Below are 16,455 nucleotides of genomic sequence, written 5' to 3'. Positions count from 1 at the left end.
ATTCCTGAGGTACAAAGCTTACTAGCTTTCATGAGTATCATGACAGCACTTCAACTCAAATTTTTGTTAGTAAACCAGCAGGTTAATCAGAGCTTTATGGTTAAATTCATACAAGGCTTAGCCACAATGAAGTTCCAAGGCCCTGCTCTTTTAGGCACAATTTCAATTCAGATCAACTCAATTCAATTTAGTTCAGCTAGTTTCCTCTCACGGTTTCAGTTCAGTTCAACAGGGCCTAAGTTTACCTATATAAATTAGGGAAACAAAGGGAATCTCCAATAAAACTCTGTTTTATTCCAGAAACAGGAGCTATAGCCAAATTATATTTGCAAAAATTAGGTTCAGCAGTGATCCAAAAGTTAGAACTGAATAGAACTCTGTATCATTGCATTTGCTTCATCAGTAATCCACATGCTTTCGGAAAAAAAGAATTTGTTCGATATAGGTGTTGGTGGAAATATTATGTTGCTCGGACTCTTCATTTCACTTCATGTATCCGTGTCGGATCCTCAAAACTTGGACATGGGTGGGATACTTAGACACTTCGTTTTGGGCCAAAATTGTCAAAAAGTTCCAAAAAAAAACCGAGTGGACATGTACTGGTGTCTGACATGGATCCCAAGTCCGAGCAACATTAAATAATGCCAACAGAATTACTGTCAGCAATAAAATCATTAATTACAGCAGCAAATTACGCAGTTCATCAAAGACATAATCACAGCTAATTAATCATTTAATCAGAAGTGGACTGACCTATTTTCATAGACGAAATTCATGTGCAGTGTGGTGAGCAGTAGCACTCTCTTGGAGGCGACGACAGCAATGGCACCCTCGGGTGTTTAACTGATTATTACTGTTCCAGCTCAAATATGAGGAGGGATCAGTGCAAACAGTTGATGTAGTTTAATAACAGTTGAATCCCTGGTGAGGGTGAAAGGGAAAACAGGTGTTTTTGATGGTACATCTTTACCAAAAAGCCAAACTCCCATGTATAAAGCATTGACTCTGTCATATTGTGCAATGCAATTTTTATGTAAAATCCTATGATTAGCATTGATTACTATGCAGTAAAATAGATAATTAAAGGAAGAAAACATAGCGAGGCAGACCAAGTGCTATGCAAAAGTTATCAAACATTGGAAGTTCATATTTTTGTTTACATACTATTCCTAGAACTCAAATACAAACTTCATATTTGGCCCCTCTCGCCACTGATTTAGTACTTGTGAAGAAGTTCTTGATCATCCTAAAGAAATCTAGTAATCATACAAATCCGTTTTCTTGACTTTCTACGAGGAAACTCAATACACGTGGCCTAAAAAAGCTCATGTGTGCAGAAACTTTTCAGCCTAACCAATGGCTTAGAGAATTCGCCTGACAATATTTTGGATGCTATGACAGCATTTGCTGCCTCAGTGTAATGAACTCCATCCCAGCTCACAGAACGAGATGGATCAGCACAAGCAGTTGCTGTAGGCTCACCGCAAGTCTTCTTGTTTACATAGTTATAGGGAGGTCCTCCATTGCCACAGCAAGCCATCAATGGCTTCTCAAAACCTAGGTGTAGCCATAAAACAACATTAATAATAGGAGCAATGACATCAACAGTTCCAAGTTCCAACCATTGGTTTTTTTTTGTAATCCCACTTCGGGAGTGTCTTCCTAAAGTAGTTCCTAATTACTTATAACCTGTTAAACTGGTCATATAACAGAGAGTTATCGGTGGCCAAAATGAGAGAGAAAAGCAATAAATTATTAAGATAAAAGTATTTTTCTTACATGGTTGACAAGTTATAAGTCATACGGGACTGCTTTGATAAGACACTCCACAAATTGATTCTGTGTTGAGTCAATCAATAGTTGGAACAGTTCAAAGAAGAGGGTCCATAGTTGGGAGTTTGGGACTATTGGTGTCAGTCTTTCAATTCTAAAAAAGTTTTCTATGTTCTATCTAGAAAATGATCCTTTAAACTTTTCTAAAGCATGAATTAGAACTCACCATATCTTACTGGATTGGCAAAGAGATCGTATTTGATAGCATACATATCAATGTGCACAACGAAAGCATCCACGAGTTCAGATCTTATTTTATCAGAGAGTTTACTCAACCCTTCATTGAAAGCTTTTGCAGCATTATTATAAAGTGCCAGGCAACCCAATTCATCCAGTTCACTGTCATTCTTCTTTCGCAACGCTAGAGTTTGTGGTAAGCAGCCTAATGGCCCAGTATTGTATATCCAAAACTTTCTAGCACCAATTTTGTATAATGCCTGCAATATGAAGAGGCGAGTAATCAAGACACTTGCATTTTCTTACGCAAATTATTGCTCGAATTAAATGAATGAGACAGTTTATTTAATCACTTTTTCCAGATTACACCAAAGTTAAGGCTTCAATGAAAGAAACATGGCAAAAAATCAATTTCATAGCGGTCAAAATTGATCAGAGAATTTTCCTGGAGGAATCTGCTTCAGGCAGTTTAAATTCACACGAAATAAAATCATTAAGATAAATTACAAGAACAATTATATGATGGATTTAACAAAATACGAAATCTGACCTTGGTAGAATTTTCGATCCTCTCAAGGATGATAGGAATCTTGTTAACAACTTCTTGATAGCTTGAATTTGCCACAAGAGCAAGATTAATATCGTTCTGCCCAATGTCTATCGAATAAACAGCATTTCTGAACTCCTTTTCATTGATCATCGATCCCTTTCCTGTGACAAAGTGCGAAAGAACGATAGCTATTAGCTACGCTATTATCAGTGTGGACAAGCAAAAACAAATTTTCAAGAGTTGGCTCAAACAGAAATGAACCAACAACAAAGATAATTACTCAAACATGACACTAAAAATAAATCCTTGTAAGCACAAATGCACAATCATCCAGAAACCGTAACAATGAAAGGACCTCTTCTCCTGAGTTCTCTTGTGCGATTCTGGAAGTGACCAAATTGCCCTGCCTGAGTAGATAGTGAGAAGGGGTTGTATAGACTAACTTCAGTAGAAGCACCAGATACAGCAAAGTTGACTCCATGAGTAAAATCTGACCCTGAAGATTCTAGAAATGCACTTAAGAGATCAATATTCAAGCTCTGACCTGCAAAATAAGTAAAAGAGACCTATAATCTATAAAACAGACAATTTTCATAGCTTATAGCAAGAATAAATTCAGATAAATTTAGCTGTATAATCATAGATTATCTATATTCTGTTAAGTGAGAAAGATACATACAGATAAAATCGATGTATAGTCGACCATTGCAGAAGCGACCAGTGGGCCTGTGGAAAAACTGTTGACCAGATGGAGGACCTAAATAGAGGCCAAGGACAGCCATTAGAGCTCCAGGGTCAGAGTTTGAATCCCCAAAATTGAAGAGAATGCATTTTGAATGAGCTGAACTAAGTGCAGGAAGGAGTGCTAGCAGTGAGAGATGCAACTGAGATGCAAAAAGGAGACTAAGCCTTGCATGTTGATCTCTCATTTCTTCCCTTCGCCCTCCTTTCCTCTGATAAGCTGTCTTAAAACAGCACTATCTGTTCTTCAGTATTTATAGTCTTCACCTTCAATTTGACTGTGAGTATTTGATCAGCGAACAGGAAAGATCACATGCTGTTGGGCAATCAAGTATTACTCAATACTAAGTATAATAATATGCATATTAAGTTGAAGATAACTAAGAGAGCAGCATAAACTGTCAGTGAGTTTATTTTAAGGAACAGTGGACTATATTCAATTTGCTAAATGTCGAACCATCACCAAGATCTATATTTTGGTAAATCTAAAAGCAAAGTTAAATCAACCAAAAACCTCTATTTTTTCCTTAATTAAGAGTTACTGTACACTAATCATTCCCTTGTTCATTAGGTTCTATTGTTTAATATACTGTTTCAGCTGCTGTAGAAATATTATCAGTAAGCAGGCACAAAGAAGTCATTAATTGGAATACTATACATAGCAAACCATTCTGATGATACATAAAAAACCTTATCTAACATGGCCCAATTGTCATGATAATGGGATCTCTGACCAAATTTTTAGATAAGACCACTTGTACTGATGAGAAAACCAACTTATACTTTAAGTCTTCTTCAGAGTACAGATGTTTATGAGTAAACAAATTCCTAAAAAAAGCCATTCATCCTCAGGACATCATAATATTGGCAGGCTAATATGGGTTTATCTGGCTAAATTTAAGAAAATTTTATTGTAACTATTTTTCTATGCAAATTGACATTGAATAAGAACAAAAAGGAGGACAAAGTCTTATACAAAGTATAATATACAATCCTATAACTATCAGCTTAATTTTTTATAGGTAGTGTAAGCATACCAGCAAATCACGCATTTCTAAGTAGAGATCTTTTATGCAATAATATTATAAATTAGCATTGACTTTGTCCAATTGCACAACCCAGTTATATAGATTATAGATGTCACGTGGATCCTCAAGAATTTCTGCATAAATAAACCTTATACAATAATACTCAAATGGGACAGAACCCAATATTAGCAGTCTTCATGGAAAGCGAATAAAGCATCAGGATTGCAAAACAAGATATGCTTTAGCAAATATGATCTCTTATTTTTAACCAAATTGAAAGGGATGCCAAGTGAAATCTTCTACATGTTTAACACCCATAGCAAAACTGCAGACTGCAGTCATTCTCTTCCTGTAACTTCTTGTCAGGAAACATAACACTGAACTCACTGTAAAATCAGAGCTCCTGGAGTTCCGTGCACCTATGAACTGGAATAAAAAAATTAAAAGGAGCACTTTGATAGTTCATTAGCTTAAGGAAGACCTTAGATAACTAATCACAGCATGAGAACCTGATTCATATCTCTTCATATGATCAACAGCTTTAAACATGAAGCATTTCCGGTGTCACTAGCTCTACAATGGCCCTTGTTGCAAGTTTTGCACATCACTAATCACAAACCGAGTCACTTCTTGCTCAGTTGCTTGCAAGTGGCTCGAGCTCGACTCAGCTTGCTACAGAGTGCCAATTTCGAAGTCAAATACTTCGTTTAATTGGTGCATGAGCCAAACACAATATCAGAACTTTGTGAAATACTGATAGGCCGGTATATGGTAGCATTCCTTTCTTTATCTTAATTTTCTCAATCAGTGGTTTGATTACACCTTTTCTTTATTGCGTGTGTACTTTTTAGTTTTTAGAGCTTATAACCACCCTAAGCGTGCATATTGTCAAACCTAAAGAACATCAAAGCATACGCCAATATAACCTCGACTGATCTATAAGAAAATTGACTTACATAAGAGTGTAATGCATCAAAAAAAATCCTAACTTAAGCTTGAGCTAGCCCAGAACTTGATTGTACTTTTTATAGCTCATGCCCATCAAGGTTTGGGCTCAGCTCGACTTGCTTAACATCCATCAGAAAAATAATCCAGAAAGTAATCAGTTCCCTAGAATTGGCGTCCGTCAAGCACCGGGAATGTCCTTTAATCTACCTTTCATCCTTTTCTTTACTTAATTCAATGGCTTGATCTGATCATGCTAGCGTGTATTGAAGTTATTTGACTACTGGGTTCAGCTCAAATACTCGATTCTGATTTCGGTAAAACCCAAACAGAGAAACCAGAAAATGAGGGAACATATGTTCCTCTTGTTATGATCTTATCGAATATCTTCAATAAGATCTGCCATAAGATGAAATTCTTCACCGAATCCAAGCATATGAACTAAAACCGCATAACTTACTGAACCTTCTCAAGTTCAGTGTTTAATTAGCTCAAGAAAATCAAGCATTACATGGAAAAAACCTCGGTGAATTAATAAAATGATAAAATCAATGTTACAAGCCTTAGCACATTTACAAGACAATGATTTCTTGTGAAAGATGGACAAATATTGTTTAGTTGCATACTTACACATTTACATCTGAACGTCTCATTACTGCAGTATTTAAACAGTAAACAAAGATGATAATTCAAGCAAGCTGGTATTGCAACCAGCTGGTAGCTAAAAGTGTAGAACATGAACAAATGTTCTTGTTCACTTGAATGAAACCATAACACAAACTCCAGCATCTTGGCTTTCTACGAGAAACCCCGAAAATGAGGGCTACAATATATACCCTCCACATAAACTTTCCAGCCTAATAAATGGTTCAGAGTACTCCCCTGACAAAATCTTTGATGCAGTGACAGCATTGGCTGCCTCAGTATAATGAACTCCGTCCCAGATCACAGAACGAGAGGGATCAGAGCAAGCAGTTACTGAAGGTGATCTACCACAAGCCTTCTTATCCACATAGTTATATGGAGGTCCTCCTTTTCCACAACAAGCCATTAATGGGTTCTCAAAGCCTACAATTAACCATAATGCAGAATGAATAGCTTAATATGTAAGCTTTCCAAGATTCTTATTAGATTATGTTCCTTGATACATAGTAGAAGTACTTCCTCCGTTTTCTGAAGGTTGCAAAATTATGACTAACACGCTTGCCAACGTGTAACTCTGACCATCGATGTCATTATATATCTATTTAGTGTAAATTGTAGAAAGTTGATAATCTATAATTATACGGTTAGACAAATCCAACATCACCTTACACCTTTGATTTTGTTGTACATATTAATCAGAATATTCGGTGAAAGTTGATACGTAAATAGTGCAAAAGTCAGAATGCTGCGACCTTTAAAAACAGAGGAAATATATTTTTAAAGAAGATATTAGAATTTAGAGCTTACCATATTTCCCTGGATTGGCGAAGAGATCATATTTGATAGCAAACATATCAGTGTGCACGACGATAGCATCTTGGAGTTCTGATCTTATTTTATCACAGAGGTTTCTCAACCCTTCATTGAAAGCTTTTGCAGCATTATTATAAACTTTCAGGCACCCTAATTCATCAACTTCACTGTCATTCTTCTTTTGCAATGCTAGAGTTTGCGGCAAGCAGCCTATTGGCCCAGTGTTGTATACCCAAAACTTTCTAGCACCAAGTCTATATAATGCCTGCAGGATGACGAGTGAACCGATCAAAAAACTTGCAGACGTTGGCCATTTCATTGCCCAAATAAAATGGAAAATTGATCTTTTTTGTCTGTTTTGAGGATTCAATGACATTACTATCGACATAATAACAGCTGGTTTTGATCAGTGACTTTTCACAGACGTAGGTACTTCAGGAAGTCCAATTTCACATATCTACAGCTTCTCAAGAGCAAAGAAGCAACACCTACATCCTATACTCAGGAGTAAAACAACATAGTCCTAGTTGCATCTTGCATGTTCTATTCATTAAACTTGCATGTTCTTTTGTATGTTCAGATTTTGGGAAAAATTTAAAAAGGCATCATAAGAAAAAATGTAAAAACAAATCATTATGCTAAAAAGAACATGCAAGTGCATTGAAAGCCTGGACATGTGTGCAGGATTAAGTTGCGTGCAAGATGTAAAATAAAGCACAAGAACAATATTGATACTTCAGCAATATAGGTTATCTCACCTTCATAGACTCTTCAATTCTCTCAAGAATAGAAGGAATCGTGTTGATAACATGTTGATAACTCGAGTTCGCCCTAAAAGCAAGAGTAATATCATTTTGTCCAATATCAATCGAATAAATAGCATTCCTAAAGTTTTCTTCACTGATCACCGATCCCTCATCTGTAACAATAAGTAAAAGAAGGGTAGCTATGGTATATTATCATGAGAAACAGTAAAAATCTCAAAGAAGATGAGTAGTTCGAACTGAACCAGCGATTACACATCTATCAACATTCAAAAAGTGCTTTGTAAGCACAAACTGAACAGAAGCGGTAATAAGCAAAAGCAAGCACCTTGTTCCCTGAGCTCTCTTGTGCGATTCTGGAAATGACGAAACTGCCCTGTCTGAGTGGACAGTGAGAACGGATTGTTTCCACTAACTACAGTCGAAGCACCAGACACAGCAAAATTCACACCATAAGAAAATTCTGAACCAGAAGATTCTAAATATGCACTCAGAAATTTTATCTCCAAGCTTTGACCTGCAAAATGAGTAAGAGACTTACATTCCAAAATACTCACTACTAATGAAAAAGTTATAGCAAATGTCTCAACTAAGTTTAGCTGTATAATCATAAATCATTTGAAATTTCAACACATGAGAAAGACGCATACAAATAAAATCAATGTACAGTCGACCATTGCAGAAGCGGCCAGTGGGCCGGTGGAAGAACTGTTGGCCAGTCGGAGGACCTAGATACAAACCAAACGCAGCTATTAGAGCTCCAGGATCAGTATTTGAATCCCCAAAATTGAAGAGGATACAATTTGACTGAGCCAAACTAAGTGCAGGAAGAAATACTAACACCAAGAGGTGTAACTTAAATGTCAAAGGGAGACAAAGCCTGGTACATTGGTCTGTCATTTCTTCCCTTCCACTTTCCTTCCCCTAAATAACTTATCTCAAAAGAGCATTGCCTATTTTTCTGTATTTATGATTTTCGGCTAAATCAAGACCAAGATTCTTAATTCTTTTATCCGAGAACAAGAACAATGATCCAGTTAGGTAAGTCAATATTACTATAAATAAAAAAAATCAACAAGATGGAGAAGCTGGCCTGAGGCCGGCTGAATGTTCTCGGTATGGATAACCACTAGAGCAGCATAACATCCTAATATAATGCTTATGATTAACCAAATTCCTAATGTAATGATATCATAGCATCCACAGTCAACTTCAAGATGAATAAGGCCAAATTTATAAGACTTTTAAGTTTTTCTTAATGTACTATAAATCATATGCCAATGAAGATTGAATACCAATAGAAGAGATAAGAAGACGACGTCAAGGATAATTTAATATGCAACGCATAGCACACACAGTTTTTTATGAAGAGGAAAATACTATACTGTAAGCATTGGCCGTCCTACAACGCTTTGATGTCATGCAGCATACCTTATAAAATGAGGAAATGTTACACGCCCCAAAACCCAATATAAACAATCTTCATGGACAGAAAACAAAGCAGTTGACTCAAACATGAGATAAGCTTCAGTAAATTAACAGGGATGAAATCCTTGGTACAGAACAATGAAAGGAGGAGCGTCCCCACCACTCTCTCCATCTCTGTCCTCCTATCATTGAGCTGCGCACATCGCCACATCGTAACCAGCCCCCTCTGACCCAGCAAATATTCCATAGCATACATGGACCTATATCATATATATAATATATCGACATTTAATATAAAAGATTCCTCACGCCAAATCTTCCACATGTTGAAACTATAGATTAATGATATAGTCCATGGTCGTCTTATTCCTGTAACTCCCTATCAGGAAACTTATACTGAAGTCAAAATGAATATAGGGATCTTCAAACTTCTCCTCCAGCAAACTCTCATGTTATCCGAAGCTGCAGTTTTTCAGGAAAGGTTCCTAAAACTAGGACAAATCCTGCTGAACTAATAATCACAGGGGACAAGCCAGTCGATCTTATGCATATCGAACTCATAACGGTTCTTGGAAGCAATATCATTTATCAATATTTTCATCCACTTAATAACATCATACCATCACAGCATAGGAGTCTGCTTCATATTTGGTCATACAATGAATAGCTTTACACATGAACCACTTGGTGACCTTATAAACTGTACTCCTATGTCCTATGACCATGTCCATTGTTATAAGACCTACTATTGCAGTCGGAAACCAAGTCAAATAGTTCACTTCCAAATAACTCAAGCTCCACTCAATTCATTTGAAAAAATTCGAAGACTGATAAACGATCCAAGCTAGAGCTCGAGCTTAATGCTCAGTATTGAGCATGTATGGGATCAAACTATCCTTTCATTTCTCGCTCTCTTGCAATTTTTTAAAAAGATTTATCATAGCATCTTGTATTCTTGTGCTTGTCAAATTCAATAAAAGTCAAAAGCACACACAAATCCCCTCTTAACTGAACTTCTATTCATCGCCCTGCAATTACTTAAAATCCCCAATCTTAACGCTAAACAATCAAGACGAACATTGAGTCATTGACTAATGAGCTCTGCATACATCAAAAGCAGCCATTAATAAAGCTTGGAGTGAAACCATGCTCAAATTTAATAAACAAGGCTTGCTTAAGCGGTTAAACCCATCAATGTTTGGGATTAGCTGCGCTCATATGATTATCTTTTGGCCCTTTTAATACTCCTTTGTCAATTGTCATCCATCAGAAGAAATTCACTAAAAACAGTGACAATTCCATTTCAGTTGGACATTTCGTCGAACACCTGGTGTGCATCCTCTGCTCCACTTCTTATCTATTCTTTGACTCGATTTAAGGGCTCAAATTTAACCATGAATTTGACTTGTGGGTAGAGTTGAATTAGTCAATTCTGATTCCCAGTAAAACCCAGGTAGTGAAAATTAAAGATTTGACACACTTTTTTTGTCATGATTTTTGTGAGGTTTAGAAAGAAGACCCCTTTACACGAAGATGCTTTTGCGTAAAGATAACTTCTTCCTTATTTGTTTGGTAGGATTTTTGTGGAAAGAGAAAGGGTGATATTTGGCATCTAATTGAGCACTGATTCCCCACTTGGTCGAATTTCCATCACGTAGCACCTCCGCAATTCAACGGATTTGATTGGACTACTCTTGTTTACCTAGAATAACAACTGATTTACAACTGTAATTCTCCCTCGGTTTATTTTATAAGAGCGATATTATTTCAGATAATTCTCATATAGTCCTTTTTCACTAAATAGCCCCACATTGTGAATCTTATTGTGGATAACTCTAAATTCGTAATTTGTCATTAGACATGACGAAATTACACTTGATTTGACTTCGAATGGGATTAGTGCAATTTAAGAAGATGGTTGATAGATATTCAAGAGGATGTTAATTAGTTTTGATGTACAATTTAAGGGTTTTATTTTTTACAGCAGACTCATCCAAAGTCTAACCAAGTTAACAACCACCTTCTTAAATGGCGGCAACTCATCCAAAGTCTAACCAAGTTGACATCGTTCATAATTATGTCATGTTTAATGAGAAATTACAAATTTAGGGTTATCTGGGATATGTATGACAATGTGGGGTTTATTTGGGAAAGAGGGTGATATATCAGGGTTATCAGAAATAATTTCCCTTTTATGAAATTATAAAAACTAGTCTTATATAGCGTACAAAGTCAATTGATGAGTGGTAACTGATTTATAGTTTGTTAGATAGGTTTTTTTTTAACTAATAGGTTGGTAGGTGTGGTAGTATTTTTTTCTAGTTATGGTATACTGGTCAAAAAGGATGGACACCAAAATTCTCATATATAATAGAGATAGTAATGGTTAGAATTCTACATTGGCAATTTTAAAAGTTAAACTGGGAGGCGCGACGAGAGTGAGGGAGGGGGAGGGGGAGGGGAGGCGCGAGCGAGCGAGGCGAAGGGAGGGGAGTGGGATGCCGGAAAGGGGGTATGCGGGGTTGCCGGCAAGGGGGATGGGAGGGGTGGGGTTGGGTTGGGATTGGGGGGTGGGGCTGGTGGGTCTAGGGTTTGGGGGGGTAGGTTTGGGGGGTAGGGTTGGGGGTTGGGGTTGAGTTAGGGAGAGTTTAAGGTTTAATTAGGTTAATTAGGGTTAATTAGGTTAACTTAGGGCTAATTAAGTTGACTTACGGCTAATTAAGTTGACTTATGGCAAAGTTGTAAATACATGCTAACGGAGCACTAACGTCCGTTAATAGTAAGGTATCTGGTGAATTTTGAAAAAAAATTAAGGTATTTGGTGAATAAGATTTTGTTATCAGGGATATTTGATGGAAAAACCGAGTAGACTAGTTAGCGAGTATTTGTAATCTAGTAAACTAATTGCCGGTTGATGATATATGGGCGCGAAATTCCAAGGTGTACATTGTGATTTCACACGTTTATTATATGTCGCACGCAACAACAAGCCGGGGTCCAGTGCACATGACATGTCCCCATTTTACAGGCTGCACAAAATGCCGAAACCATTTTCTCTTCTTAATAATAATTTTCCCCAACTTCTCTCTCTATCTCTCTCGTATTCTAGCTTCCTCAATAATCGGAAGCAAAGATCTTCTACTAAATTATACTCTATGATCTCTTTTTTTCGTATCAAATTGGGATTTCTGAGTTAGGTAATTTACTTTTCCTACTTTTGTTTAATTTTGCTGTTATAGTTAATTTAGTTACGATAACAGCCGTAATCTTTCACTGATTATTTGCAAATTAAGCTTGTGTTTTTTTTAATTATATTGACATCATTTGATTTGATTTCTTTATTCGTTAGTTTGTAATATTATATTATTCGTATAAAATGAATTAAGTGAGTATTTGTTTATTGATCTGATGTGTTTAGTGTGCGATTTCTCTTAAAACAAACAATGGATCCAGATTGTAATATAATAATGTCAGATTTTGTTGATATATTATGCTGGTATCATTCACTTTTGCGCAGTAACTTATAGATTAGTGTAAGGAGTATAAAATCATTAGTTTGAAGGAATTTTAGCAATTTGTTGTTTGTAGCTAGGGTTTTGGGTGAAGAAAGGAAGGGGATTTTGCAGCATATCTTTCTTTGCTTTCCTAACTCTTGGTTAAATTTATGTGGAAGGAATTAATTTTTGAGTTAGGAAGAGCTAAAGTCTTTGTTATTTGTACTCTTAATTTTATCTGAAGTACTCGTGACAAAACCATGAAAGGGTTTCATAAAATAGTCGAGTTAGACACTTGTTTAATTGACAATTGACACAAGTATCTGAGTGCTAGTAACACAAGAGTGATTGCTTGTTTTGACACAAAATTTTCACTAGAAAAATCGAGTTAAACACGTACCCATGTCCGGCATGAGAACTAAGTCCGAGTGACGCAGGAGCAATTGCTTGTTTGGTAAACAACTGCTTTGTGTGAGCTTGTTAAGGAAGTTATTTTTGGAGAACCACCTTCTCATTCTCACTCTTGAGAAGGATTTATAGCATTTTCATGTTGGTAGTTAGCTCTATATCTTGGAGTCTTCTTCTCATTCTTACATGTTGCATAATACTTCTAGCCTCTACAAAGTAGATTTTGAGTTGGAGAATGAGGAATTCCCAAAGTTGAGAGAATATCTTTCTTTAATGAAAATTGTTATGGTTAGCAGGGACATTTTTTTTTTTTTACTTTGTAGGGGTGCAGACATTTATGTAGATTTTGGGACAGAAGTAGTTCATTTCAAAACTTAGTAAAGGAGTTAAACCTTTTATAATGAAAAGCGGAATATATAGTAGACTATGAAACCAGACAAATCTATTATTTCGTACCTGCTCAGTTATGGATTATGGATGCTTTCATTACTTGAAGTCTTGAACTGAGATAGTGAGCTCATAATTTTGAGGGCATAGTGGAATATGGGAGGTTAAAATTCATTTCTCATTGATCCGTCGTAGGGTGTCAATATACTGTAGTAGTAGTCATGGGGAGAGATTTTATTTCAGTGCAATACTATTGGTAGTCAACTAGTCATAGTTGAAACTTTTGTGATTTATTAACATGCAATGCAATACTGGTGATTTATAGCTTCCTTTCAATCGTTTCTTCTAATATCAAATTCATGTGACATCCTTTTTTCCATCTGCAGTATCATTTACTTGTGCATAAAACAAAGTTTCTTTCACATGGATGTTCTTCTGTACCATTCAGCACCTTCCCATGTACGATTACAGTTCGTGGAGAAAAAAACGAGTTCGCAAGGATTGCAGCCTTCTCTAAGTGAAAAGACCCAAGTTTTGTGTAGTATAAATAGTAGCAGTTGTTGGTCTTTGGGTGCTTCCTCTAGGAAGCAGTATTTAGTGAAGAACCCCTATCATCAAGAAGCTTCTGGGTCACTCAACTCTGTTCGAAGTCGTCAGGTTGCCTCAAGAGTCTTCAATGAAAGTTATAGTGGGGCTGCAGTTGGTGGAGAACAAAGTCTGGAAGATATATCAGATAGTGCCGATTCAGTGCCAAAGGTTTTGATCCCTGGGTTGCCAGAGGAATCAAAAGGTGAATCAAGTGCTTCCACAAGTAGTAATTATTGGGAATGGAAGCCAAAGTTTAACGTGCATTACGAAAAAGCTGGTAGTGAGAATGTTAATTCTCCACCGCTTCTCTTCCTTCCTGGATTTGGTGTTGGCAGCTTTCACTATGAAAAGCAGCTAAAGGACTTGGGGCGTGATTATAGAGTATGGGCTCTGGATTTTCTCGGCCAAGGCAAATCATTGCCTGTTGAAGATCCTGCTCCTTTGTTAAAGGATACAAATCTCTCTGGGCAGAATAATGAGACATGGGGCTTTGGTAAGACAGCTGAACCATGGGCAGAAGAACTAGTTTACTCTGTTGATCTGTGGAAGGATCAAGTGCAATACTTCATTGAGCAGGTAGCCTATTCAATGCTCTAAGACTGGTGATTTTTTTATTTTTTTTCTGATCATGATTATGTTGTTGATACTTTACCCAATTTGCTCTGATAGATGATTCTATTTAAGTGAACAGATGATAAAGTGCTCACATATTGGTGTATAATATGCTCTGAGAACTTGGTGCCAATATTATAGCCAATAATCTTCAGAGCAGAAAGCTTGATACTTGTCCACTTATTTACTGCTTACATTTTAATAATAAATTCGCTTTTCTCTATATGGCTAGACCGAATAAGAAGCTTTAGATATACGATTTCCCCCCTGTTATGCCAAGCCTCAATTCTCAAACATGTGGATTTTGCTGCTTGGCACTTTTATGGATACACGCCATCCTGAACTAACCTGTTCAAATTGTTTCTGCAATATGTGGCACATTTCTCCTGATTCTTGCATACCATGTCAGTATTGCTTTCTTAGATCAGCTCGAGTTCTTTTTACTGTCAAGTTTGCATCTAAGAAACCCTTCTGAAATGCTTGCAGGTCATTGGTGAACCAGTTTATGTTGTTGGTAACTCACTTGGAGGATATGTTGCAACCTATTTTGCAGCATCTAACCCTCAGTTGGTGAAGGGTGTTACCCTACTCAATGCAACACCTTTTTGGGGTTTTCTTCCTAATCCCACAAGATCTCCTGTACTATCTAGGATTTTTCCTCAGGCTGGAACTTTTCCTCTACCTGCTAATGTAACTAAGCTTATGGACATAGTGTAAGCTTCATATCCCATCTGTAACAGTTTTCTTTTATGCAACCCCTCTCCCCCATCCTGGAAACCCCATCGTTTGTTCACCAAGGTATTAATCTATTTACTATTTTATCGCTGCTTAGCACAAGTCTTAAACAGATTATTATCTTTATTGTAGTTGGCAGAAAATGAGTGATCCGGAAACCATAGCTGAGTTGCTCAGGCAGGTATACGCAGACCATTCAACAGATGTTGATAAGGTCTTTTCTCAGATAGTTGAGACAACAGAGCATCCTGCTGCCGCTGCAGCATTTGCCTCAATCATGTGCGCCCCCACCGGTCAACTATCTTTTGATGAATCTCTATCAAGGTAAGTGCATACAACAAGTGCTTCTCTTTACCTCCATACATCAGTTCAGAATTCAATGTATCCAAGTGTTGAGGAGCCTCAAGTTTTGTTTTACTGTGTAGATGTCGAGAAAGCAATGTTCCATTTTGTCTCATGTATGGGAAAGAGGATCCATGGGTGAAGCCTTTTTGGGGACAGCATGTCAAGAGGCAATTTCGAGAAGCTCCATACTATGAAATTAGCCCTGCAGGTCATTGCCCCCATGATGAAGTTCCTGAGGTATGCCTCTGCTATATACTGTGCAGGCTTAATTAACTATCTATTCTGGAAAGTCATATATGTAGCCTTTATCTTGTATCTGCCCTTATAAATTATGGAACTTATTTATTTATATGCAGGTGGTGAACTATTTATTGCGTGATTGGATCAAAAGCCTAGAATCCAAGGGTTCTGTCACATTGCCTCTGCTTGATGATGCAGAGGCTATCCAATATGATCTCACGAAGGACGTGGAGTTTATCAGAGAAGGATCTAAAAAGTTGGTAACAGTGCGGTTTTTTGGTTCACAGTTTTCGATTTGGAACCAAATACAATCTCAGATCAAAGCTCGCTTTAGGAACATAGGGATGAGACCTCAATGACGACCATGTATGTATTGTAGCTGTGACAACCCGTTGTAGATATGCCATATCACCTTATTATTGTAATTGAACATACAGGGTGTACTGCTTAGTGATGGCTGTGAGATCTGTATTGAGTTATTGACTGTATAGTTGCATTTGCAGATGAATCTGCTTAGTTTGAGGATCAGGGAAGCAATGCATTTGGAATCTGTAATTGTTAAAAATGTATAGTGATTTGTTAGGATTCTATGGTCTCTCATTCCAGCCTGCAGGGATCCGCAAGAATCACATGTAATTGCACTATATCAACATCATCTTCCTTGTACATCCGGGTATACTGTTATATGATACAATGTACATTCCAAGGCTATTTCTAACTTA

General features: G+C 37.0%; 2 protein-coding genes across 8 annotated transcripts; one reads left to right on the top strand and one right to left on the bottom strand.

The window, feature by feature from the left end:
• Positions 1-1,085: 1,085 nt before the first annotated feature.
• Positions 1,086-10,632, bottom strand: LOC104884004 (GDSL esterase/lipase LIP-4). 6 transcript variants are annotated; one of them, XM_057392761.1, is made up of 6 exons: positions 6,727-6,861; positions 3,240-3,617; positions 2,916-3,104; positions 2,561-2,721; positions 2,000-2,270; positions 1,086-1,557 (listed from the first exon to the last, which is right to left on the bottom strand). In XM_057392761.1, exons 2-6 carry the CDS (start codon positions 3,487-3,489, stop codon positions 1,316-1,318), a joined length of 1,113 nt encoding a protein of 370 aa, XP_057248744.1. In that variant the 5' UTR covers positions 3,490-3,617; positions 6,727-6,861; the 3' UTR covers positions 1,086-1,315. The 6 variants fall into 6 exon arrangements, with proteins under 6 accessions (XP_057248744.1, XP_019107916.2, XP_048495333.1 ...); XM_019252371.3 differs by having other exon boundaries at positions 3,240-3,579; positions 6,727-6,844; XM_048639376.2 differs by lacking the exons at positions 1,086-1,557; positions 2,000-2,270; positions 2,561-2,721; positions 2,916-3,104 and adding exons at positions 7,491-7,651; positions 7,825-8,013; positions 8,147-10,632 and having other exon boundaries at positions 3,377-3,579; positions 6,727-6,997.
• Positions 10,633-11,962: 1,330 nt separating this feature from the next.
• Positions 11,963-16,455, top strand: LOC104907441 (pheophytinase, chloroplastic). 2 transcript variants are annotated; one of them, XM_010696375.4, is made up of 6 exons: positions 11,963-12,121; positions 13,600-14,377; positions 14,900-15,126; positions 15,281-15,472; positions 15,574-15,730; positions 15,850-16,455. In XM_010696375.4, the coding sequence occupies exons 2-6, from the start codon at positions 13,637-13,639 to the stop codon at positions 16,090-16,092; spliced, it is 1,560 nt and encodes a 519-aa protein (XP_010694677.2). In that variant the 5' UTR covers positions 11,963-12,121; positions 13,600-13,636; the 3' UTR covers positions 16,093-16,455. The 2 variants fall into 2 exon arrangements, with proteins under 2 accessions (XP_010694677.2, XP_048495330.1); XM_048639373.2 differs by having other exon boundaries at positions 11,980-12,116.

Source organism: Beta vulgaris, chromosome 2 (assembly GCF_026745355.1).
Source record: "Beta vulgaris subsp. vulgaris cultivar EL10 chromosome 2, EL10.2, whole genome shotgun sequence".
NCBI lineage: Eukaryota > Viridiplantae > Streptophyta > Magnoliopsida > Caryophyllales > Amaranthaceae > Beta > Beta vulgaris.
This window is presented reverse-complemented; position numbering and strand designations above follow the sequence as displayed.